Raw genomic sequence first — 25,444 nt, forward strand, 5'->3', positions numbered from 1 at the left:
AGGATCTGTCTCTCTTTCTGGCTTTGAAAGAGAAGGGGTGCGGGGGAGGGTGAGAGAGGAGAAGCCGAAAGGAAGTGCAGCCTCTGGGTGTGGGTGCTGGGTCCTGGGCCTCGGATGCCACGGAGCAGGGCCGACCCCCGTCCAGCTCTCAGGCGCTGGGCGGACAGGCGTGGAGGCCGAGTGGCAGCCCCTCTGTGACCCCTCCCGGCCCCCCGCCTGGCCCCGCCCGGGCCTAGTACAGCGTCTCCCGGGTGACATTGCTGGAGAAGTTGTGGCTTCCGGACACGCTGCTGGCCTTCCTTGAGAAGGCCGGCCTCCTCCTCCTGTACCCCCACAGGGGACACAGGCAGGCCAGCGTGGACAGGAAGATCTGGCGGAAGTTGGCGGAGACGAGGTTGTACAGCACGGGGTTGATGGTGGAGCTGACGTAGAAGAGGGCGTTGGTCAGCATGTAGAAGTAGTGGTAGAAGTCATACAGGAACCTGGGGTGGGAGAGGACGCTCAGGCTGGCGGGCCAGACACAGCCCGCACGGGGCAGCCCGTGGCTGACGCAGGGGCCTGGGACAGTCATTGCAGACTACTTGGACATCTTTTGAAGTGGGGATATTTCACAATAAATTCCAGGGCTCTGGTTTCTCTTGAGAGGTTGGAAGTTCTGAGCACACTCCCGCCTGGCACCGGTCAGCTGAACTGCCGAGCTGAGCTGCGGCCTCCCACCCGAGGCCAGCTGTGCAGTCCCCCTTGGCCGCAGTCTCCACCTCTCCCTGCAGCCCAGCTGGCCTGCCCTTCCTTGTGCAGAATCCCAGCCTCCCCTCAGGGCTGCAGGACGTGGCCAGGGCCTGGCCTCAACAGAACAGCCAGGCCAGGAACCCCCTCTGCACCTCCCAGACAGCTGTGCACCTCACCTCGACTTGCTTGCCTCCGTGCACAGGGATCTCACCCCCTCATCTTGCAGCTCACTTCACTACCAGGCGGCCCTGAGTTTCAGAACCCCTTTACTTTGGGCTGTGTTCCACGCCCTGTACCTTCTCTTCATCCTTTCTAGATTTTCCCTCCCTAGTGGCTCCCCGACACTTGGAAGAGCCCACAACCCTGGGACCTGGCAGCCCCGCTATGCAGAGGAGCTCACGCAGCGGGGCTGAGGCTACCGTTGCGGGGAGGCCAGCTGGCGAGGCCGGCGTCCATACGTCGCAGTGCGGGTGTGATGCTCTCTGAGTCCCAGGGGTCCTCCTGGCAACTCCTCCAGGCTGGGGGTGGTCTGGGGGCCCCGACAGTCGCCATCACTCCTCCCACAGCCAGCAGCGCCAGCCCTTCCTGTCACTCTCCAGACGCCCCCAAACCCGTCTTGTACTGACTGTTTTAGGACTTGCTTTCCTTCTACGAAGCAGCTTCCAGGGTGTCTGTCCCTCTACGGACTCTGCCTTCCCTGCCCTATCACAGCCACACCTGAGGGCCTGTCGGGGGATGCTGACCCGCCCACCCTGAGCTGCCCCTCTCAGTGCCCCCAACCCCTACACTCAACTGTTTTGGGAAGCGTGCCCCCAGCCCAAGCCTCACCCCTTTGGCCCCAGCCTCCCATACTCACGGGGTCCACTGCTCGTCCGAAATGTAGCTGAACATGAGGCGCCGTACATGGTAGGGCAGCCAGCAGACCACGAAGGCGATGACCACGGCACCTGAGACATGGAGGGATATGGGCCTCAGGGAGGTGGAGGGAGATGTCCCGTGTTCGTGGACTGAAACAGCTAATAGTGTTAAGATGACAGCGCTGCCCAAAGTGATCTAGAGATTCAGTGGACTGTCTACGGAAATCCTGATGACAGTTTTTGCAGAAATAGAAGAATTCATTGGGAATCTCAAGGGATGCTGGACAGACAAGACAATCTCGAGAAAGAAGAACAAAGCTGGAGGACTCACCCTTCCTGACTTCAAAACCTACCACAAAGCTACAGTCATCCAAACAGAGTGGTAATGGCATGAGGACAGACGTATAGACCCATGGACTAGAACAGAGGACCCAGAAATAAGCCCTCCCATATAGAGTCAAATGACTTTCTACGGGGCGCCAAGATCAAAGGGAAAAGGGCTGTCTTTTCAACGAATGTTCTGGGAAAACTGGATCCCCACATGCAAAAGAATGAAGCTGTCCCCTTACCTCACACCATCTGCAAAAATTAACTCAAAATGGATCAAAGATCTAAACATAAAAGCTAAGGTACAAAATTCTTAGAAGAAAATATAGGACAAAAATTTCACAACATTGAATTTGAAAAGACAAGGGAAAAAATAAATAATTTGGACTATAGAAAAATAAATAACTCTGTATTAAAGGTCACAATTGACAGAGCGAAAAGGCAACCTTCAGAATGGGAGAAAATATTTGCATCACATATCTGATAAGGGATTAATATCCTGGGCATATAGAAAACTCAACAACAAAAATCAAACAGCCCAATACAAAAGCAGGCAGAGGACTTGAATAGACATTTCTCCGAAGAAGAGATACCAATGGCCAATAAGCACACAAAGAGATGCTTAACATCACCGATCACTGGCGGAATGCAAATCAAAACTACAAGAGGGTACCACCTCACACCCAACAGGATAGCTCCTATGAAAGAAGAACACAGAAAAGAGTCATTTGGGGGAGGATGTGGAGAAACTGGAACATTTGTACACTGTCGGTGGGAATGTAAAATGGTACAGCCACCTTAGAAAACACTTTGGCTGTTTAAAAATATTTTTTAATTCAATAAATTAAAATTCTACTCCTGGGTTTATGCCCCCAAAGAACCGGAAGCAGGAGTTCAAACAGATGCCAGTAGCTCATAGCAGCACCACTATTCAGAGTGGCTGAAATCAATGGATGACGATAAACCAAACGTGGTCCATCCATGCAACAGAATATTCAGCCCTCAAAAGCGAGGACGTTCTGACACAGGCTACAACATAGATGAACCGTGAAGACATCACACCATATGAATAAAGCAGTCACAAAAAACCCCAGTACTGTGCGATTCCACCTAAAGGCGGTCCCTGGAGGAGTCAAATTCACAGAGACAGAAAGTAGAAGGTGGTTGTCGGGGGCTGGGGGAGGGGGTGGGGACTTGGTGTTTCACGGGAAGAGTTTCAGTCTTACACGGTGGGAGGGTTGGCGGTGACAGCCGCACAGCAACATGGGCATCTACACTGCTGCTCAGTTGTGCACTTAGAAACGGTCAAGACGGTGAATTTCATGCTCTGTATATTTCACCACGATGCGAAAGAAAGCACCCAACCACTCGGGAAAACTTCGGGCCGAGTGTGCTGTCCCGGGGCAGAGAGAAGGGTGTTCCCCGAGAGGTGCGTCATCTTCTTGGGGATGTGGGGGGATCTGGGGGAGGTCCTGGCTTTGGGATCCCTGCTCCAGGGCTGCTGCCCTCTGGGGGGCTTGCGGAGACCCTGGGCCGGGGAGGTCCCGACGGAGGCGCTGCCTGCTGGCGGCAGGGGTTGGTGGCACCGGGCTGCTCCAGAGAGCCCGCCCGCATGCGGCAGAAGCAAACACTGCCGCCCCGGTCACCTGACCCGCGGCTGTGGGGGCTGAGCCGGCCCGGGTGCGAAGCACACCCGAGTCACTCTCCCGTCAATCACGTGCTGTGGACGGATGCAGACGTCATGCTGTTTTGGAAATACTGGAGCAATAAATGATCCAAGTGAATTTTACCTGTCTCTTTTGACTGTTTAAAAAGGTGGTTACTGGACCATCTAACATCCCATGTGGGGCCTGCATCACGTTCCTTTTGGACAGAGCTGCGGGGACCTTTTCCTTCCAAGACCTGCAAAGGTGAGGGGCAGGCAGCCTGGGGCAGGGGGGAGATGGGGCGTGGATCCTGGGGTGGTGGGAAGCACAGGGTAGGCACTCTGGGGGGCGGGGGGGGCCGGGGGTAGGACGGATGCAGACGTCATGCTGTTTTGGAAATACTGGAGCAATAAATGATCCAAGTGAATTTTACCTGTCTCTTTTGACTGTTTAAAAAGGTGGTTACTGGACCATCTAACATCCCATGTGGGGCCTGCATCACGTTCCTTTTGGACAGAGCTGCGGGGACCTTTTCCTTCCAAGACCTGCAAAGGTGAGGGGCAGGCAGCCTGGGGCAGGGGGGAGATGGGGCGTGGATCCTGGGGTGGTGGGAAGCACATGCTAGGCACTCTGGGGGACCGGGGGGGCCGGGGCTGCCTCAGGAGAGCACGGAGGGGCAGGTTGTTTTGAGGACCCCTCCTCATAATGCACCTGCAGGCCCAGGCCATGCCCGGGGACACACAGAGGGAGGAAGGACCCTCACCACCCACAGAAACGTAGGGCCCACCCCACACGATCCTTCAGGATTCCCTACTAGAATCTGTGCAGAGGGACTGCACCTCCGGCCTCTCCAGCTGGCACCTGACTGCCCGGCACGCATGGGGACCCCAACTCTGTGGCCCTGGCTTTGTGAGCAAACTGTCCGACTCAGCCGGTGCCAGGAGGCTTGCTGAATCGGTGGATATACGGATGGATGAGTGAGGGAGTCAAGAGAAGCCCCGACCCCAGGGAGAGCCGGCACTCTGAGCCTTGGCCCGGACGCGCTCCGTTCCCAGGGTCTCTAAACCTTCTGTTTGTGGTACCCAGCTCGCTGCTTTGCTGGCCCCTGGTGGCCGCCCGCCGCCCGCCCCTCGCAGGGCCCAGCAGTTACGTACGTAAGACCCGGACGCCGTGGCGCAGGGCCTGGACCCGGCCGGGCTCGATGGACATGCTGAACGAGCTATGCTGGTCCCCAACTGTGCGCACCTGGCCCTGCTCGGCCGCCTGGCGGACCATCACGGTCAGCTTGTTGGCAATGATGGTATTCAGGACGGAGATGGCCACCATGGGGAGCACGAAAGACATGAAGGTGTTGATCTGCGAGAGGTGGAGAGGGGCGGCCCGTGAGGCTGGGGCAGGGGATGCGCCCTGGCACCCGCCCCGCCCACCGGCCCAGGTGTAGGGGTTGGAGCGTGGGCGGCGCTCGGTCTGTCCGTTCCCAGACTGACTCTCTGCCTGCTCCCACAGCCCTGGCTTCCTGGGGGAGGTTTGCAGACTCTCCGACAGCTTGGGGAGCCCTCAGCCTGTACACAGTGTGGAGTAAAACCCTGGGGCACCCCGGCTGCGGTGAGGGGCTGGGTCTCTGCGTTCCCGGGTCTGGACAAGGAAGCGGTCCCTCCTGACTTCTCTCCAGGATGGCTCACCCAGCGTCCCTCGTCCTGCACACGTACAGCTCACGTTAGGACACGAAGGGGAGACCCGCCCCCCGCCCCACTTCCTCTCAGCGCGTTGAAAAGCGCTTCTCGTTGGCACCTCCACCTTCCACGTTTCTCTGCCTCTGGGGAAACTGAGTCTCCGGGTGCCGAGGGGCTTTGCCAAAGTCACCAGCTCAGAGCGGCTGGACCTGGACTTGAGCTGGAGCCCAGCTCCTCAGCGACACCAGGCTGAGACCCGCCTTCACGGGCACCTGCTCAGCCCGAGAAGTTGTGGCCTCCCTGAGCTGCCACTGGCGTTGCTGACAGGGACGCAAACCCGCCAGTGCACATGTGTGGCCCTGACCAGCGATGGGGAGCGGGCCTCCCACTGAGCTGGTCCTGAATCCGCATCACCTCCCAGGGCCCCGGAGTAACAAGCCTCTGGTGTAAAACCGCGTTTGCCGCTGGCTTTCGAGCACGCTGGTCCTCACGCCACATCCCGACGCCCGAGCTTCTAAGCGTGAGCTCGCGAGCCCTTGTGAGGGGCGGTGCCTCTTCTCCATGCCCCCTACCCGACCGCCGCCGCCCTGAACGCTCACGTGAACTTCAGAGTCAAAGAGCAAACGGCTGCCCCTGGAGAGACACCTGCACTGGCCCCACCTGGTTCCCGGGGTCTGCAGGGGGTGCCCCGGGCTCCAGGCTGCCCCCTCCACCTCCTAACTCGGGTTTGCGCACAGCCCTGAGAGCAGAGCCGAGGGTCCCGTGTGGAGGTCTCCTCGATGGTAGACAAGGACTGTCTCAGCAGGGTAAGGACAGTCCAGCTCTGTCCTCCTAATGCGGCAGCGGCCAGCAGGAAGCCAAGAGGTGCTGGAGGCTCTAGAACGCCGATGGGTTCGCCTCCTGGGCCTCCTGGATGTCAGACCTCTGTCCCGAGCAGGGCAGCTCACACGGCCCTCTCTTCGGGGCGTTGGCCAATGCCTCCGCGAGTCCTGCCCGCCCCACAGTGCTCCGGGTGCCGCTTGGGAGGACTGTAGGCATCCAGATGGTGGCTGAGGTCACCTCTGGCTCCTTTTGAAAAAGACTCCCCTAAACTAGAGGACAAACACGTCAGACAGGGGCCGCGTGGGCCCTCGGCAGGCGTCCTTTCCACACTTGCCAGCCCTTGCGCCCATCACTAGTCACCCGCTGGGTGCTTGGGAGTGGCCTCTCCCGGGCACCCTTCTCTCCTGCGTCCACTGAGCTCAAGTGGCGGTCTGGAGGTCCTCCCTCAGGACGGTGATGGGCTGGTGCGGCCGAGGGGTAGCTCTGGGCCGGGGGCCGGGCTGGGGCGCAGGGGAGGCCGGGCCTGGGCCCAGGAGACAAACCAATTCCCGTGAGTCACCACAGCCGGGCAAAATGTAAACAAAACAAATGTATTCAACACAGATTTTAAATGTCAAAACATTTGAAATACCATACTTCGATGAGCACAGCAAAAACAGCCACCTCTGGGGGCCGCGAGCGGTGGACCAGGGCCCAGGCCCCCAGCGGATCCCCCAGTTGGGAGAAGTCCAGGCCCTGATCCTGAGGTTCTGGAGTGGGGAGAGGGGCCCCGGCACTGCAGGCGCCCCCCAACAGAGGCCTGGGGACGAGGCTCGAGGCCGGCGTGGGCTTCCGGAGGGGCGTGTCTTCTCTCGGCCTCCCCCGCCCCTCCAGCCTGGACACTGAGACTGAACCTGGATTATGGGGTACCAGGGCAACGCCTGGCTCTCGGGGTCGCCTTCTCTTGCCGAGGCTCACAGCACGGATGGGAGCTCAGCCTGTACCCCTTTCCTGCACTCCACCCCAACTTCTGGGAACAGGGGAGCAGCCCACTCCTGGCAACAAGCAAAGAGAAGGGAGTCGGCTAAGCCCTGTGCAAGATGTCCAGGAACCACTGCAAGTGTAGCCACAGGAAGGACAGAGGGGAAGGAGGGGCAACCGGGGCCCTTCCAGACAGAGACATGCGGACGTGGAGGGATGCGCCTCGTCTATGCATTTGTCCCGATAAAATGTGAGAGCACCTGGGGATAGACAGCCTGTCTCTCAAATTCAGATGGAAAAAAAGATAATCTAAGAGTAGCCAGGAAAGTTCTGGAAAGGAAGGTGACAGGTCAGTAGGGGACGGGAGGCCTCACCCACTATGGGAGGGCACTAAAAAGAGATTGTAGGAGAATAGTTTGGCGCGAATAAATCAGGGGAGCAGGAGAGAGGCCAGGAGCAGTTCCCGGTGAGGCCAACGTGGCCTGTGGTAAAGGCAGCGCCTGAACCAGTGGGAGGAGGTGGGTGACGGGCTGCAGAGCTGGGGGCTGGATGCTCAGGGCCTGCTGCTTCCACCGTCCCTTCCCAGGACCTCCGTCCGCTCCCCTGGAAACACCCACCCCACTCCATTCCTGGCCAGTGGGCACATTCCGAGAGGCCCGGGTGAGCCCTCATTGGACACACACAGGCCACACGTTCACCTCTCCACCAATCACGTTTGTCCTATGACAACCAGCCCCAGGCCTGCTGTTCAGAAGAGAGACCCCACCTTTGTGGGGGGCCTGCTGAGCAGGAAACTGCTTTTGTGCCCATTGGTTCTGTTCTCCCACCTTGTGTGGGGGACCTGCCTAAGAATGGGCCCTCACAGGTGAAAGGAGAGCATTTGTAATTTTGTGAGGGACAGAGAGTGAAATGGTTAAGCAGTAAAAAGAAAGTGGAACAGGACACAGGTCTGTCTGGGAGGAAGGGCTGCCCCCGACCTGCCTGCAAACAGGTGCGGGGCACCAACGGAACGCGCATAGCCTGGCCCGCAGTCACGGGGTCCTCATGCCTCTGCCTCCTCCTTCAAGGCTGTTGTCCCGTCTACCCTTCCTCTGAGGGGCAACAGCTTGTCTTGTACCGGCCTGTTTCTCGCTGGTCCCACGGTGTTTAGGTAAAGAGACAGCCCCTGGACTCCGGGGCTTCATGGCTCAACACCAGCCTGCGGTGAGTGGGAAGGTGCAAAATACCGCTCAGGGGCTTCCCTGGTGGCGCAGTGGTTAATAATCCGCTTGCCAATTCAGAGGACACAGGTTCGAGCCCTGGTCCGGGAAGATTCCATATGCCGCGGAGCAACTAAGCCCACATGCCACAAGTATTGAGCCTGTGCTCTAGAGCCCACGAGCCACAAATACTGAGCCCACGTGCCACAACTACTGAAGCCCATGAGCCACAACTACTGAAGCCCACGTGGCACAACTACTGAAGCCCGGTGCCTAGAGCCCGTGCTCCGCAACCAGAGAAGCCACCACACTGAGAAGCCCGCGCACCTCAACAAAGAGTAGACCCCCCCCACTCGCCACAACTCGAGAAAAGCCTGCGTGCAGCAACGAAGACCCACCACAGCCAAAAAAAAATCTCTCTCAGGGTGTTTGCAAAACTCAGCAGCTTGTACAACAGCTTCTGAGGGGAGAGGCAGAGAGAAGGGGCTTCCTGTCAAACCCTCCAATGTAGATGGCCTCACTGGCCTGGCAGGGGCCACCCCCAGCAGATGACCAGTCCAGCCAGGCCCAGGCTTTAGGGACCGCCTCCTCCTAACCTCCTCACCCAGCAAATGCTGAAAGTCCCCTCCCCCTCGGCCACCACCAAGGGCAGGACAATGATGCAAGTCACTCCAGAGTCCCTGTTTGTCACTGTCTCTCAGCACAGCCCTGCTCGAAAAGCAAAAACCCAGAACAAGTTCAATGCCCACCCACTCGGGCTGGTTGATAAGTTATGACGCATCCACACCACGGGGTGCTGTAGACGCTGAGAATGACCGACAGGGAGGGCCGAGGTCATGGTTTAGTGAAAAGAGCAAACACAAGCAGCTGCTGCCTCCGTAAAGTAAGGAGCCGTCTCTACGCCCAGGGTTGCTCCCTGGAGAGAAGCCTAACAGAGGCTGACCCAGGCCGACTCAGGGAAAGGGCGGGGAGCTGGGGGGCTCTGGGCACGCCCTCTTGACCTTAAAGCACCTGAGTGGAATGAATGTGTGTCCCGTGACAGGTGCCCGGGCCCCTGCTCCCACAGTGACACGAGAACAACACGCCCCACCTTGCCGCCCTGGGATGGGGGTGTTGGAGGTGGAGGGCACCAGATCTCAGTGCATCCACCCTTGCTTCATAGGCGGGACACCAGGGCTGGGAGGGCAGAAACTGTCCTTCAAGGTGACACAGCCCAGAATCTCCCGGGCTGACGTTGTCCGAGAAACTCTGCCCTCCAACATCCCTCATCTCACGAGCACCCAGACCCTCTGGACGCCGCTGGGATCCCACCCAGGAGGGCACACGCGGTCCACGGCAGACACGCGTCTGGGAAAGAAGACAGACGAGCGTTGAGGGCCTGCTGCTCTGTGGGTCAGAGCCCTGACCGCAGGCCTGAGTGTCTGGGGGGAAGCCCAGCGTGTGCCTTTAGGGGAGGGACCCCAAGCCTCCCCCAGAACTGCCTGCATGAGGCACCGAGTGAGTCATCTTAGGGCCCGAAAGGCCACCTCGGGCAGGGGAGGGGGCTCCACGGACCGTGCGCAGCTCCGGGCTTAGCTTGGCCACTCGGGCCACTAGTCCCAGCCCCTCACAATGCAGTCCCACCGCCATTGGGTGGCTCTAGTACCAGATTTTGGCTCCGTATAAAGGACTTCCACTTTCTGGTTGATACACACTCTTTAGCTAACTCTTTTTTTTTTTTTTAAACAAATTTATTTCATTTATTTATTTTTGGCTGCATTGGGTCTTTGTTGCTGTGCGTGGGCTTTCTCTAGTTGTGGCGCACAGGCTTCTCATTGCGGTGGCTTCTCTTGCTGTGGAGCATGGGCTCTAGGTGCGCGGGCTTCAGTAGTTGTGGCACGTGGGCTCAGTAGTTGTGGCTCGCGGGCTCCAGAGCACAGGCTCAGTAGTTGTGGTGTTGCAGAGCACGGGCTCTAGGTGCGTGGGCTTCAGTAGTTGTAGCACTTGGGCTTAGTTGTGGCATGTGGGCTCAGTAGTTGTGGCATGTGGGCTCAGCAGTTGTGGCTCGCAGGCTCAGTAGTTGTGGCACACGGGCTTAGCTGCTCCGCGGTGTGTGGGATCTTCCCGGACCAGGGCTCGAACCCATGTCCCCTGCATTGGGAGGCGGACTCAACCACTGTGCCACCAGGGAAGCCCCCCTTTAGCTAACTCTTAACAGAGTGCTTTCCATGAGCCAGACCCATGTTCAGTGACTTGCATGTGTCACCTTGTGGAATATGCACATAGAAGCTATTGGTGCTCTCACTTTATAGAAGAAAAAGCCCAGACACAGTCTGACCCACAGCCCAGTCCTCGCTTCCGTGTCCTGGGGCCTGTGACACGCAGAGAGCAGAGAGCGGACGAACGGAGAACCCCCTGGTCATGGGCAAGTGTCGGAGGACCTCACTTCGGTGGATGCATGCCTCACCCTCAGCTTCCCAGAGAGGACACTTTGGGTAACTGCAAAAATTTGACAACAACTTCTAGTCCAAAGGCCACAACTCCATGGTGATCTCTCAGGACTGAACATCTGTCCATTACTCTCTCCCTTCTTTTTTTTTTTCTTTTTTTCTTTTTTTTGTGGTACGCGGGCCTCTCCCGTTGCGGAGCACAGGCTCCGGACGCGCAGGCTCAGTGGCCATGGCTCACGGGCCCAGCCGCTCCGCAGCATGTGGGATCTTCCCGGACCGGGGCACGAACCCGTGTCCCCTGCATCGGCAGGCGGAGTCCCAACCACTGTGCCACCAGGGAAGCCCTCTCCTTTCTTTGATCTCCCTTCCGCTCCACGCTGGTCGCCGTGCTCCTCTTCAGGTTTGGAGTTTCCGGGAGAAGACTGACCAGAGTCACCAGCGACTTAGAGTGGAGACAATGCTCGTGCCCCAGGGAGCCTTAGGGTTCAGGACCATGGACAGAGCCCATCGCTGCGGAGGGGCTGCCCCGGTGGAGAGGCGTGCCGGGCTGGGAGCAGCTGTGGTTGGCAAGACTGGGTGGGGAGGGACTGGGGAGTGGGACCCCCAAGCCAGCTGGGGGCAGCGATCATCAGGGACACTCCACCCTGTCCCCAGACCCCTCCTGTCCACTGATGAAGGGCAGGTGAGCAGCCTGTGACCTCTGCAAGAGGCCCCCACCGAGTCCCCACTGCCCGTGCAGCCAGCAGCCCTGTACGTGGGAGTCTTCGCCCTCCTGGAGTGCCGCAGCCACAGAGGACCCCCCCCCCCCCCAGACTGTGCTGCAGCGCTGGCACCAGCCTGGCTGCCAGGAGACCCTCAATCGGATTAGGGAAATGGCCCTCCCACTGCGCCTGTCCCTCCACCTGTACCAGGGTCGCCGTCCTCGAGGAGAGACAGGATGGGACCCTGCCCTCAGCAGCACACAGGGCAGGTGCTGGGGACCTGGCCTTGGCTGTGAGTTGGTGGGGGGCTCGTTAATCACCCTGGGTGTGGAAGCCGGGGTGGTGAGTCGCGTTCCGGCCGTGGCATCCCATCTCAAAACTGCATCGAGACCATCTGTAGACTGAAGTCCTGTTTGCCGTGTTTTCAGATATCTGTTGGCTAAAAAGCCCATGAGAACATTCAAATCAGTGGGACATCTGCTAATTAGCAACCGACGGGGCTGTAAAAATCCTTGACAAGGACAGGCGCAGGGCAGGGGGTGCAAGTCTGACCCCGGGCCCGGCCCCCGCCTCTGTGTCTCACGGAATGTGGGCAGGGAGGCACCTTAGCGGTCACCTGTCACCTACCGTGAAACCACAGCCCCCAGCGGGTACAGCCCAGCTCTCACCCCCACCGGCACCTCACACCACGACGATGACCATGTACTCGCTCGTGACAAATTCTGTCTTGCAGGGTGGCTCTCCGTCCGAACATGAGCCCCCAGGGTCGGTTGCCAAGCCTTCTGTGTGTGCCTTTCTGCCGTGTAGGGCCACCTTGATTCAGGAGTAAAAGCGGGGCCGGTTCCACACAGAGTGTCCTGCGTGCACCCTTGAAGGAAGTCAAGCATCGAAGAACGTTCTCTGCTCCACGCCAGGAAGACCTGGGGCCCCGGTCTTAATCAAGAGCCCCTGGGGGCTGGCGGACGTTGGGAGTGGATTTCCGGGGAACTGTGCGAACCCCCCAGCCGTGCCTGGGAGTGAGTCCTGCAGGACCGGGTCCAAGCTGGTGTCACGTGCATTCCAGAAAGCGCTTAGGAAGGAGTGGTGCTCCAGGCCCGGGGCCTGTCCTCCGCCTCTAGGGGTGGGCGGGGAAGCGGCCCTACTGCGTGTTCGCTGGCAGCTGAATCTCCAATTCTGTGATTCAACTGTGGGATTGAATCTCCATCCCACGATTTTCAGTGTTTTCTTGCCATGTGATTGTGTGGGCAGCTCAGCAAATATCCTGTTCCCGATTTTGAACTACCGTCCACTGGCAGAGCGCTAACTGCGTTCCCCGTGGACATCCGGCCCTGTACCCAGTGTCTCGGCTCCTTTCAATGGAATTAGCGTTCCGTCCCTGCTTGCGGGGAATCTGATTACGGTAGACCTGGAGCCGAGCGGCCGGTGTGAGGGAGGGGGGCTGGGAGCGGCCACCCACGTCCCCCCAGGCCCCACTGGACCAGCGTTTGGATCTAGTTTTTCTCTCAAGCTGACCAGCCCCTGGGCGTGGAGGGGACCTTGTGCTCTGGGCTTAGCCCCGGGAAGTGACACTTTTGCTCCTTCAGCCAGGCCTCCTGGGGCTTCCACCCCAAATGGCTGTGATTAGGAGTGGGGCGCCTTAGAAATGATGGTGGGGTCCTGCGCCCCACCCCCACTTGGTCCCCACCAGTGCCAGCGGGCCCGGCTGTGCTCCTCTCCAGGACAAAAGTCAATCAGTAAAGGAAGAGGGAACGCCAGTGGGCGCCGGCCAGCTGCCCAGCGCCACTCCAAAGCTCCTTCCCCCGACGACCGTATCTGTTAAAGGCCATTCTTCCTCCGTCCCCGAGAGACCACAGGCCTCCATGAGGCTGCGTGACCACACGGTGCTCCACTACGCTGTCCTCCTGCACGGCTGCACAGCGCCCCTCTGCAACAGCGAACAGCCCTGGCCTTCGCACCGTGCGAACGGCCTGGGGCACACGAGACTCACTGCTCTCCACACGTGTGTGAGAGGTGGGCCTGTGGGGTGGCTTCTGTTTCTAGAACTGGAGTGAAGAGCAGAGCAGCCCAGGCTGGGGTCTTGCCGCGCCCCCTGGGCACGTCCCCTTCTCACGCTGGGACTGTGTCCTGCCTGTGAAGATGGGGGTGGCTGGTCCAGCTTGAAGGCCAGGAGACCGAGGACAGCCCAGGCTGGCCCCAGCCCAGTTCCTGCCCTGCCCGCACCCCTGCAGAAGGACCCCTGCCTGACGCAGGCCCTGCGTGCCTGGAGCACTGTTGACGTCTGAGCTCGAGGGCTGGCGGGGAGGGGAGGAGGGGGCGCTGATTGGCACCCAGGGAAGCCTCCCTCTCTTGAAAGCCAGGCCAGCGGCTTGCAGGGACGCCAAGAGGCTCCACTCAAGGCTCCTCAGCCCTTTTCCTCGGATGCAATTTCAGGAAACGAGGCTGTCCTGCTCAGGCCTCCTGTGACTCAGGCAATTACCTGGAGACAGGCCCCAGGCAGCCGGCTTCCTCCCAGCCCAGGAGCCGCGGACCTGAACAGGGACAGGCTCTGCGTCTCTTCTGGAATGTTCCAGCACCCTCCCTTCTGTTTACCCGCAGCCTCCCCACCCCCTCCCCTCCCCACCGCAGGCCCACCAGCCTGTGCTTCACGCTCCGTCCTCCATCCTCTGAATGCACTGTGCACCCAAGCCCACCTTGCCTAAACGTCACAAGCACTTATTGAGCACCTGCTGTATGCGAGGCACCCTGCACATAGACTGAGGTGAGCGCGGAGGACAGGTGGACAGACGTGGCATGGAGGTGAGCACGAGGCCCAGCCCGGCGGGGGAAAGGGCCATTTTCTGGAGGAGGGACCTCCATACGGAGACCTGAGGGGTGAGGGGCACCCATGGGCCTGAGAAGGAGGGGAGCACGTGAGATCTCGGGAGCCCGGGGGGCCGGGCGGCGTCAGATCCCAGACAGTGGGCCATTTCCTCCTGGTCATGGAAGAGGGGGAGGGGTGAAGAGGGGCGGACAGCTGTGTTTGCATTTCGGGAGAGTTCTGCGGGCAGGGTGGGTAGGGCCTGGGGACAGAGGGCCCAGGGAGGGGCCCAGGCCCAGGAGGGAGGTGATGCGTCTGTGTTAGGGCGGTGCCTGTGGGGATGGACACATGGAAGTTTGGCTGAGGCAGGCCCCGGGGTGGGTGGACATGGGGGCAGCGAGGGTGATGCTGAGAGGTCCCGCTACACCCTCAGCCTCTCAGGGCCCCTGGAGCCGTGCACTTGGAGGTGCAGGAGGCTCCAGGGCAGAGCACGTCTCCTTCTGAGCAGGTGTCTTTGCTGCTGCTGACCTCCCAGGTCAGAGGTTCCTTCTTACACTTTTCCTCCAACAATTTGAGTCTCTTTCCCATGGAAGTGCGCTGAGCAGAGATGCTTTCCCGAGTCTTCCACCAAGTCCATCTTCCGGGAGGCGCCCTGAGCTGCCGGGGCCCCTCCTCCCCCAGAATGACTCACTGAGTTCGTGAATTGGGGTTTTCCCCCTCGGTAGAATCGCAGGGTAAACTGCAGTGTAGGGGCATCTTGGAGCCCCACTCCAAGCCAAGCCTGGGTACCTGCAACCTGCAGGCACGTGGGGAGACGTGGAGGAGGGGCAGGAGCTCGGGGTATCGCCTTGCCCTTGAGGTGGGTGCACGAGCCCCCACAGGCCGGGGTCCCCTGTCCTCTGCTCCTGGCGTTGCCGGCCCATGCCTCCCGCCGTCGACCTGGGCGCTAACTGCAGCTTCTGGAACTGTTCCAGGTGCACTTACTGGGGCTCATTCAGGGCAACCTTGTGCCCTCCCCCCTTCAATTAACACCAGCCCTCCCCCGGCCAGGGAGGCCACTCGAGGCACTCCCGGGCCTTGGCCTCCCTCCCTGTATGGGCCTGGTCCCTGTACTGGGCTGGGCCTGGGCTGAGCTGGTAGGCAAGCCCGCCACTTGAGGGCACTGATGCGGTCGGTTGCGTAAGGGTCAGCGCTGCGAGGTCTCTGCCTCTTCTAGTCAGTCTGTCGTCGTCCCCATGGACTAACCGCAAATTCTCACCAACGCAGAGCTACAGGGCAAAACCCACAGCGACGCCGGGCCTGAGCAGTCCTATGATTGGAGACACAACTTCAAGGTCACCCCTTGGGCGGGGAGACAGCCGGTCACTGTGGCTACTTTCCCCTGAGGCCCAGGCACGGCTCTAGCCCCGTATGTCCAGGTGTCTCTGGACTGGCCGCCACAGGCCCCCACACCACCAAGCGGATGCTTGCCCAGGGGCAGTGCTGTGCCTGCCCGCAGCCTCACAATCACCGGGACCCCCCAGGGGCCGTGTGGTGGCACCTAGACTCCCCTCGTCATCCCAGATGGTGAGGCAGCTCCTTGCAAGCTCTCCTGGACCAGACTGTGTCATGAACTTGCCACCCTGTGGCCCGTGGCAGATGGCCCTTAGGACGGCCGAGAGTGGCTCCCACCTTGGACGCCCACCTCTTGCAATGTGACTTGGCCACTCCTCACATAGAGACGTAGGGTCTGTGGCCCACCCCTCGACTGGGCCGGCTCTGACCAGCGAAATGCAGCGGCCGTGTCGGCCTGTGCCTTCCCAGCCAGGCCTCACACTCTCTTGCTGGCTCTCTCAGAATGTGGCGGCCACCATGTGAAGAAACCCTGATTTGCCTCTCACCCTGGGACAGAGGCCCAGGTGAGAGCCAGCACCAGCCTCCAGACAGATGAATGAGGCTGTCTCAGACCCATCCAGGCCCCGTGCAGCCACAAGATTACCGAAGCCACACGAGTGACCCCAGCTGAGACCAGCTGAGCCAGCTCAACTTGCCATCCAACGGATCACAAGCAAATAAACAGCTAGTGTTTTAAGCCAATAAGTTTGGGTCTCTTTTGTTACGCAGCAGAGGTTAGCTGAGACACTGCCTTACAAAATGCTGTGTTTTTAATTTATCTGTCCCACCACTGCATTTTCTCCTTGGAGGGAAACCTTGCTTAAATAAAATATAATCCCCCCCCCCCACCTGTGAAGGCAGGGGGATGCAGTGGGAGCGGTGGGCAGGGTCATTTGTGTGGCTGACTGGGCTATCGGACCCCAGAATTTGGGTACTGTTTTTTCTTATCTCTTTATAGACTCTGGTTCTAGGGACAGGTTGCCAGCAGACAGCTGGCCAGGTGGGGACTGGTTTTATAACGGTTACTGGGTACCACCTGTGATGTCCCACCCCTCTCGCCACACTGCAGAGTAGGGTAAGAAGCATGGTGGGGGTGGGCGCAGCGTCTTTTACTTTTATTTCCCATGAAGAGAGGCTCATCAGAGAATCTGACCTGTGGGTCTGATTTCTTGAAAACCCAGCAGCGTGTAATTAAAGCTTGAAAGAGGAGAGCCGGCTGCTGAATCAAACTCAAGTGAGTGTGAAATCAAACACGAGAGGGCCCTGGGCAGCTGAGCCCAGCTTGAGACGAGTGACCGGCATCCTTTAAGGGGTCTGTGCTTTGACGGTGTCTGAGTGGTCTTCCCTCAAGCCCCCAAACCTTGGTCCCACTTACTGTGCATGTGTGTTTGTGTCTATGTGTGCACGTGTGTGTGAGCTGCGTGTGTGCACACCTGTCTCCTGTGTCTGGCCCTGTTTTGCTCTTGGTGTAACCGAGCAGGGCCTCTGGGTCCTTCCCGGGACAGACTCCTCCCCCACGTCCCCTGCTGTAGCTCCTCTCTGAAGTACTCAGTATCTGATGCACGCTTCCTGAGTTGTTTCACAGATGCTAAAACCCCCACCAAACGGCAGATGTTAAGTACTTGATGACCACGATCGTGTAGCCCCCAGGCCTCCTGGAGTCTGAGCATTGATAATGTGGACCCACCCTGTCACCTCACCGTCAGCCAATCAGAGAATTAACTGTGCACCAGCTGATCACATACCTTGCGACGCCCCCCACTGCCCCCCGCCACCCAACTGGGCCTTTAAAAATGCTCCCCTGGGACTTCCCTGGTGGCGCAGTGGTTGGGAATCCACCTGCCGATGCGGGGGACGCGCGTTCGTGCCCCAGTCCGGGAAGATCCCACATGTCGCGGAGCGGCTGGGCCCGTGAACCATGGCCACTGAGCCTGGGTGTCCGGAGACTGTGCTCCGCGGCGGAAGGGGCCACGGCAGTGGGAGGCCCACGTACCGCAAAACAAAAAAGTGCTCCCCTGAAACCCATTGGGGAGTTTGGGCTTTTTCAGCGCTAGCTGCCCGGGACTCCGTGTTTGGGGCCAACAATAAACGCTGCATTGTCCTTCATCACAACCAGGTGTCGGCAGATTGGCTTTGCTGCGCGTGGGCGAGTGGACCTGAGTATGGTTTGGGTGACACTGGCTCACGCAGAGCCCGGGTGGTCACTTCAACGAGGGAAATGCCTCATGACAGCTCGAGGCCTTGGCCTCCCTCCAAGTCGCCACTGAGAAGGCCATCAGGTTCCATGCTGTCCAGCTGCTGCGCCCCTGATTCCGAGCAGACCCTGTGGCCCCCAGTCCATGCCACCACCAAGGGGACGTGTTTCTGAACAAACTTCCCCTCGGCCAACACCCAGGCTTATTATAATCACGGCACACTGGTTTCTGTTGAGGGATGAAAATTAGCAGATTTAGACGATAATTACCTGGCTCTGAAAATTAGACTCTAACTCTGAAAATTAGACTCTAACGAAAAGGGTGCTTGAACCCGGAATCCAAATTTGATGTTCAGACTACGTGCTTTGAAGAAAGCTCTCAGCCAGAAACAGGGGTCGGCCAGAGCCCCGGCTCTCTGGCCACTGCTTTGCCATCTGCCACCCGCCCCCCGAGTGGGGTCTGCAGGCCCAGCCTCATAGCCTCACAGCCTACGTCCCTGGTGCCCCCCTCACCTGTGTATTTATTTTGTGTGTCACGTTTCTCACCCTCGCTCCAACCTCACATTACACAGAGGGGGCGACACCGCTGTGGACAGAAAGTGTGTCCTACAAAATTCACCTGTCGAATCCTACCCCCTCAGGTGATGTGTTAGGAGGTGGGGCCTCCTGGAGGTGATGAGGTCATGAGGGTGGAGCCCCGTAATGGGGTCGGAGGCCCAGGGAGGCCCCTGCTCACCCCCCAACGTGAGGAGAGGGAGAGGACACAGTACCAGCGCCTGCATCCTGGTTGTCCAGCCCCAGGGCTGTGAGAAACACACGTGTTGTTAGAAGCCCCCAGCCTGGTCCTTGGGAGCAGCCTGAGTGGATGGAGACGGCTCCCGGGGTTACCTGCCCCCAGGGAGCGATGGGAGGGTGGCACCTGGGGCGTGGCCACCAACCTGTCCTTAGCCGCGTGGAGGAGGCTGGGGGCCGCCCACCCCGTAGGGGTTGCTCCCTGCAGAAAGCATCTTGTCAGGGGCCACTTCCTCTGCGTCCTCTCCCACCCACGCAAGGAACTCAGTCTCCCTCCTAACGTGTGCTTGTCCCAAAGGCACAATCGGTTCACTTGTTAGACTGGGCGTGAGTCAAGACACTGACGTTAGGTTTTTGATGCAGACGTGCGATCCAGCTGAACCCGGCGCCTGTGCGCGGAGCAGACAGGCTTTCAGCCTCTCCTGTGGCCCCATCTCCCACCTGCAATTACGGCAATTTGCATGACTGTGAGTGGGGCTGGCCTGGGCCCAGGGTTGTTCGGAACGCCAGGCTGTCCTCCCGCCCCCAGCAGGCCAGGTGGGCAGTGGCAGAGCCGGGGACGGTGGAGAGGCCGAGGGAGAGCGGTTCCCCTGGGCACTTGTGATGATGTGTGTGTGTCTCTTAGTTGCTGCCACCCTGCCCTGCGGCTGCCTGGGGACAGAGCCTGGTGCCCTCCAGCCACCCACACACTGACCGTGTGAACGAACAAATGAACGACCGCCCGCCCAGGCTGCCCTAACACAGTACCCTCAACTGAGCAGCTCATAAATGGCAGAATCTATTTCTCACAGCTCTGGAGGCTGGAAGGCTGAGACCAGGTGCCGGAGTGGACGGTCTCAGGTGAGGCTGCCTTCCGTGTCCTCATGTAGCAGAAAGAGGGCGAGGGGCTCTCTGGCCTCTTCTTATAAGGGCGCTAATTCATCATGGGGGCTGCACCCTCATGACCTCATCACCCCACAAATGCCCCATCCCTTAATACCATGACTTTGGGGGTAGTGCTTCAAAACATGAATTTGGGGGGACACAAACATTCAGTCCAGAACAGCTGGCAAAGGAAGGGATGAGCTGTCTCCACATGGGGGGCCCCTAACCTGGGGGAGGCTCTGGCGAACGGCCCCAAGCACACACGGGAGCTTTGTGTGCACGGACAGGCAGCTTCCTTTCCCGGGAGGCAGTGTCTGCGGCTGTACAGCCTGACAGAATAGTGCCGTTTGTGCCAGCCGTAAATGATTTACAGTTTTCTAGGGCCTACATTAAAAAAAGTAGAAACAGGTGAAAAGAATTTCATTAATAGATTTTATTTAACTCCATACATTCAAAATATTATTTCAACATGCAACCAGTATAAAATGCGTTAGTGAGATCCTATACATTTTCCCTTCATCCAAGCTCTCCGGAATCACGGGTGTGTATTTTACACCGAAAGCTCCCCGGGATTCACGCTGGACACCGCGCCGCACACAGGGCAGCTTGGAGTTCTTATGAGAAGCCACGCAGAACCGTTTCCAGGTGGCATCCACCCCACAGCTCACGGCGCCTGCACTCCCCTGGTCCCATCTCTGGTCAGTGGGGGAGACAGAGGTGCAGCCTCTGGACCCCCTGGTCATCCCCAAAACAGGATGCGTCAGTGTCTGCACAAGGTCAAGGATGAGTCATTCATTTAAAAGGAGCCATGAGCAAAGTTGCGCTAAAAAATGAAGCCCCCCTATATGAACAGTGGGCAAGCAGACCCTCTGGAAGACACTATAGGAGCAGCACGGACCCCAGGGCAGCCTGCTTTTGGGGCCATAGCCTCCAGAACCAATAATGGCCTTCTCTGTACCCCACGAAGAATCCAGATGCACCAAGATTTCCCAGTGGGCAGGGGCCACAGGGTGCGCTCCTGGGAAGGCATCCTCTTCTTTTGTCCTGTCACCCACCAGACCTCAGAAATGAACCAGAGTTTTGTCAAGGAACTAAGCCCTGAGGACAGGACGCTGGGAGGGGCGGTGAGTCCCAGGATAAGAGGCAGAACAAGCGGCTTCCCCACCTGAGTGTCAGTCTCCTCATCTGTAAACGGGGCCAGTCGGGAGAGCCCCGAGCCCCAGGGGTGGCCACGGGGATCAGAGTTGGCTCTCGAACTATCATTAGTGACGCTGCAAGCAACCACGTCAGGGCTGTCACAGGGCTTGACGGGGACCAAACATTAATCACACCTTCGTCACGGACCCCTCACGTGAGGTCTGCTCACCCAGCTCAGAACCTTCCTTATCACCTGAGACCCAAGTCAACCGTGGCCACCAGAGGGTGGGGGCCCCTTGCTCTCAAAGGCCGGACCACTGCGCCGTGCCCTCCGCGAGCTGACCCAGCGCATCACCGGGTGAGAGGCCCCAAGCCACTCAACTGCAGCCACGATTTCTAGACCTTCTCCCAGTCCGGAACATTGGAATGGACACAGACTGACTCCACGTGGAGCCCTGAGTGTCCCTGACCGAGGGACACCACCGTCCCTGCGACAGTGCTCACAGCCCACAGAGAGGAGTGTGGGCGAGCATGTCAGCCCGCAGCTCACGCTGGAACCCGCCGCTTCTTTCTCTCCTTATTCTCGCTAATGTTTATGCCCTGGAGCTGAGACTTTGAAGGCTGGTCGCACAAAGGTGTCTCCAGGCGGCCTTGCGAGGATGCAGACAGAGACGTGGGTGCAGACACAGAGGCTGTTTCCCTGTTACGACTGGTAATCAAGATTCATTTTCTCTGACAGCTCTTATCCCGAAAAGACAACCACACACTGTTGATGACATGTAAATTACTTGGGATTTGCAAGTCAATTGCTTGCATGAATATTCATGACTGCGTGATACCCATGCGTGTGGCTCTCAGGACACAGACCGCCTGGGATCCCAGGCATCTCGCAGGGACGTGAAAAGGCTGCCAGAGGCCCCTTTCACCCAGATGTCAGCAGGGTCCGCAGGCCGTGGCTGCCCCACGGTGATCCCCACCGGCAGGAGGAGAGATGCTCACTGGGGAACGGGGAGGAGTAGGGCTGCTCTCGTCCTGTTGATCGACCTGCTTCTCCTAAACCAAAGGTGGCCACGTGGGGCTCTGGTCTAGACCCAGGGCTCCCCTGACCTTGGCCGGGTGGTGGCAGTGGGATGAAGCTGCGGGCCCCCCGGGACACGCGCACACCTGGCTCCCCGTCCATCACCCGACACGGGGCGGGGAGCTCCAGGGTTCTGTTCCCCATGGCCACGGGCACCCGAGGAAAGCTGCAGCAGCCGGTCTGTGAGCTGGACAGTTGGAGGGAGCCTGGGGTCCACCCCCGGGGGAGACGCCTGGCCTTCTGTGGCAGCTGCATGGCCCGGCCGGCCCGCGGCTGACCCACCTGGTGATGGGCCCTGTGCCCCCTCCTGCTTGTGGGGTAAAAACACGCATGTGCGCCCAGTGGGTCAAAGGCCCAGGAACTCGGACATCAAAGATATTCCTCTTGAACCAAAGCAAAGTGGGTTTGGGTTGGGCCCAAGGCAGACTTCCTGTTTAAACTAACTGCTAAAGCCAGTCGTTGAAGGAAGTTTGGAAATGTCCTGCGTGAAGAGCAGAGGGCCGGTGGCCTTTATTTCCAAATCCTGACACAGGGGCTCCCCACCAGGTGCGGCTCTCAGTGACCTACAGATGAAAGCTCACTGCGTCCTCACCGCAATCCAGATGGGGAAACTGAGGCAAAGGGAGGTTCCCGTCACCCCGAGAGCAAGTGCAGGGTGGAGACGTGCATCTAGGCCACCTGCCTGGCTTCCGCTTGCCGCTAGCACCAAAACAAATGAAACACATTAGGTATAAATCTAACAAAGTACGTACAGGATCTATAGATGGAAAATCACAGAACTCTAATGAAAAACTTGAAGAATATTTAAATCAATGGAGAGAGAGTCCATGTTCATGGATAGGAAGACTCAATACTGTTAAGATTTCAATTGTCTTCAACTTCATCTATAGACTCAACTCAACCCCAGTCAAAATCTCCACAAGTTATTTTGTGGACATTGATTCTGAACTTCACATGGAGAAAAATCTAGGTGAGCTTGAGTTTGGCAACGTGTTTTTGGATGTAACAACAAAGGCGTGATCCATGAAAGAAAAAAACTAAGTTGTATTTATTACAATGAAAACTTCTGCTCTGCAAAGACACCGTTAAGAGAATATGACAAGCTACAGATTGGGAGGAAATATTTTCAAAACACGTATCTGATGAAGGATTTGTTATTTCATGTCTGGTAAGGGAATCATATCCAGAATACACAGAGAATTCCTAAATCTCAACAACCAAACAATAAAGAACCCAACTTAAAAATGGGCGGGGCTTCCCTGGTGGCGCAGTGGGTGAGAGTCCGCCTGCTGATGCAGGGGACACGGGTTCGTGCCCCCGTCCGGGAGGATCCCACATGCCGTGGAACGGCTGGGCCCGTGAACCATGGCCGCTGGGCCTGCGCGTCCGGAGCCTGTGCTCCGCAACGGGAGAGGCCACAGCAGTGAGAGGCCCGCGTACCGCAGGAAAAGAAAAAAAAAGAGGGCAAAGGATTTGAATAGACCTTCCAAAGAAGGTATACAAATGGCCAATGAACCCTTGAAAAGATGCTCGCCATGACCAGTCAGGAAAGTGGCAAATCAAAACCACAAAGAGGTATCATCTTACACTGGCTGGGATGGCTACTATTAAAAAAAGAAAAACAGAAAATAACAAGTGTTGGTGAGGATGTGGAGAAATTGGAACCTTCACGCACTGTTGACGGGAAAGTAAAATGGTACAGCCGCTGTGGAAATGAGTTTAGCAGTTCCTCAAAAAAAAATTTAAAAATTGACCCAGGAACTCCACTTCTGGGTATATCCCCCAAAGAACTGAAAGCAGGGTCTCAAAGAGATAGTTGCACACCCATGTGACACAGCAGCATTATTCACAACAGCTGAGAGGTGGCAGCAACCAGGTATCCATCCACAAATGAACAGATAAACACATTGTGGCGAATCCACACAATGGAACAGTGTTTAGCCTTAAAGAGGAAGGGTATTCTGTCATCTGCTACAACGTGAATGAACCTCAAAGACGTTATGCTCAGTGAAATAAGCCAGCGGTCACAAAAGGACAGAGACTCTGATTCTACTTGTTTGAGGTCCCTAGTGTAGTCAAATTCAGAGACAAAAAGCACAACAGTGGTTGCCAGGTGCTGGGGGCGGGTGGGGAGTGAGTGTTTAATGGGCAGAGTGTCAGTGCTGCAAGATGAAAGGTTCTGGAGATGGACGGGGCGGCCGTTACACAACAGTGTAAATACACGCAGTTGCATTGAGCTGAGCTCTTAAAGATGATTAAGGTGGTAAATTTTATGTGAATTTTACCACAACAGAAAAATAGGAATGGGCTTCCCTGGTGGCGCAGTGGTTAAGAATCCATCTGCCAATGCAGGGAACACGGGTTCGAGCCCTGGTCCGGGAAGATCCCGTATGCCGCGGAGCAACTAAGCCCGCGCACCACACCCTAACTGAAGCCCTTGCGCCTAGAGCCCGTGCTTCGCAACACGAGAAGCCACCGCAACGAGAAGCCCGCGCACCGCAACGAAGAGTAGCCCCGCTGGCCACAACTAGAGAAAGCCCGCACGCAGCAACGAAGACCCAATGTAGCCAAAAATACATAAATAAATAAATGTTTTAAAAAAGAATTAAAAATATATATATATAAAAAGGAAAAAACCCTCCAAAACATACAAAGAACTCTCTTAACTCAAGAAAACAAACATCCCAATTTAAAAATGGGCAAAAGATCTGAACAGATACCTCATCAAAGAAGATACACATGGGGAGGGGGAAGGGTGAGCTGTGACAGGGCGAGAGAGAGGCATGGACATATACACACTACCAAACGTAAGGTAGATAGCTAGCGGGAAGCAGCTGCATAGCACAGGGAGATCAGCTGGGTGCTCTGTGACCGCCTGGAGGGGTGGGATGGGGAGGATGGGAGGGAGGGAGACGCAAGAGGGAAGAGATACGGGAACATATGTATATGTATAACTGATTCACTTTGTTATAAAGCAGAAGCTAACACACAGTTGTGAAGCAATTATACCCCAATAAAGATGTTTAAAAATTTTTTTAAATAAATAAAATTAATACTTTGTAAGTTAATTAAAAATAATAAAAAGAGTGCAAATCATAAAAAAAAAGAAGATACACAGATGACACAATAAGCATATAAAATCAAGATGCTCCACATCCTAAGTCATTAGGGGAAAAATGCAGATCAAAACCACGAGATACAATCGGAATGGCTAAAATAAAACCTGACAACACCAAATGCTGGTAAGGACGTGGAGCAACATGAAACGTTCATTCATTGCTGGGGGGATGCAACACGCGGCAGCCACTCTGGAAGATGGTTTGGCAGCGTCTTATAAAACTAAACACACTGTTACCAGACCATCCAGCAGTTGTGCTCCTTGGTATCTACCCACAGGAGCTGATAACTAATATCCACGCGAAAACCTGAACAGGGATGTGTGTAGCAGCTGTATTCGTAGTGGCCAAAACTTGGAAGCAAACAAGATGTCCTTCAGCAGGTGAGTAAATAAACCATGTTGCATCCAGACAGCGGAATATTATTCAGTACTAGAAAGAAAGGCGTTATTGAACCATGAAAAGACATGGAAGACAGTTAAAAGCATTTTACTAAGTAAAAGAAGCCAACCTGAAAAGGCTACAGACTGTGTGATTCCAACTCTTTGTAGGACATTCTGGAAAAGGCAGAACTATGGAGATGGTGAAAAATACAAATTGGCTTCTGGGTAGAATTCTGGACACGCTTCAGATGTTTGGAAACAGTGACTGTGTCCCCTTGGTCTCTAGTTCCCACAGCCTTCCTTGGGTGTCCCCACCCATGTGGTCATCTTCCTCAGGACACAACCAATTTCATTTAAAATGGGCAC

General features: G+C 57.2%; 1 protein-coding gene across 1 annotated transcript in view; it reads right to left on the reverse strand.

Annotated features, from left to right (window-relative positions):
- Positions 1-232: 232 nt before the first annotated feature.
- NTSR1 (neurotensin receptor 1) overlaps positions 233-25,444 on the reverse strand; it is a 48,645-nt gene continuing 23,433 nt past the window's right edge. The window contains exons 2-4 of the mRNA XM_024750452.1: positions 4,714-4,915; positions 1,586-1,676; positions 233-482 (exon numbers count right to left, since the gene is read on the reverse strand). Coding sequence (XP_024606220.1) covers positions 233-482; positions 1,586-1,676; positions 4,714-4,915 — 543 coding nt within the window. The remainder of the gene's footprint in view (positions 483-1,585; positions 1,677-4,713; positions 4,916-25,444) is intronic.

Source organism: Neophocaena asiaeorientalis, unplaced genomic scaffold (genome assembly GCF_003031525.2).
Source record: "Neophocaena asiaeorientalis asiaeorientalis breed wild unplaced genomic scaffold, Neophocaena_asiaeorientalis_V1.1 scaffold606, whole genome shotgun sequence".
NCBI classification, from domain to species: Eukaryota; Metazoa; Chordata; class Mammalia; order Artiodactyla; family Phocoenidae; genus Neophocaena; species Neophocaena asiaeorientalis.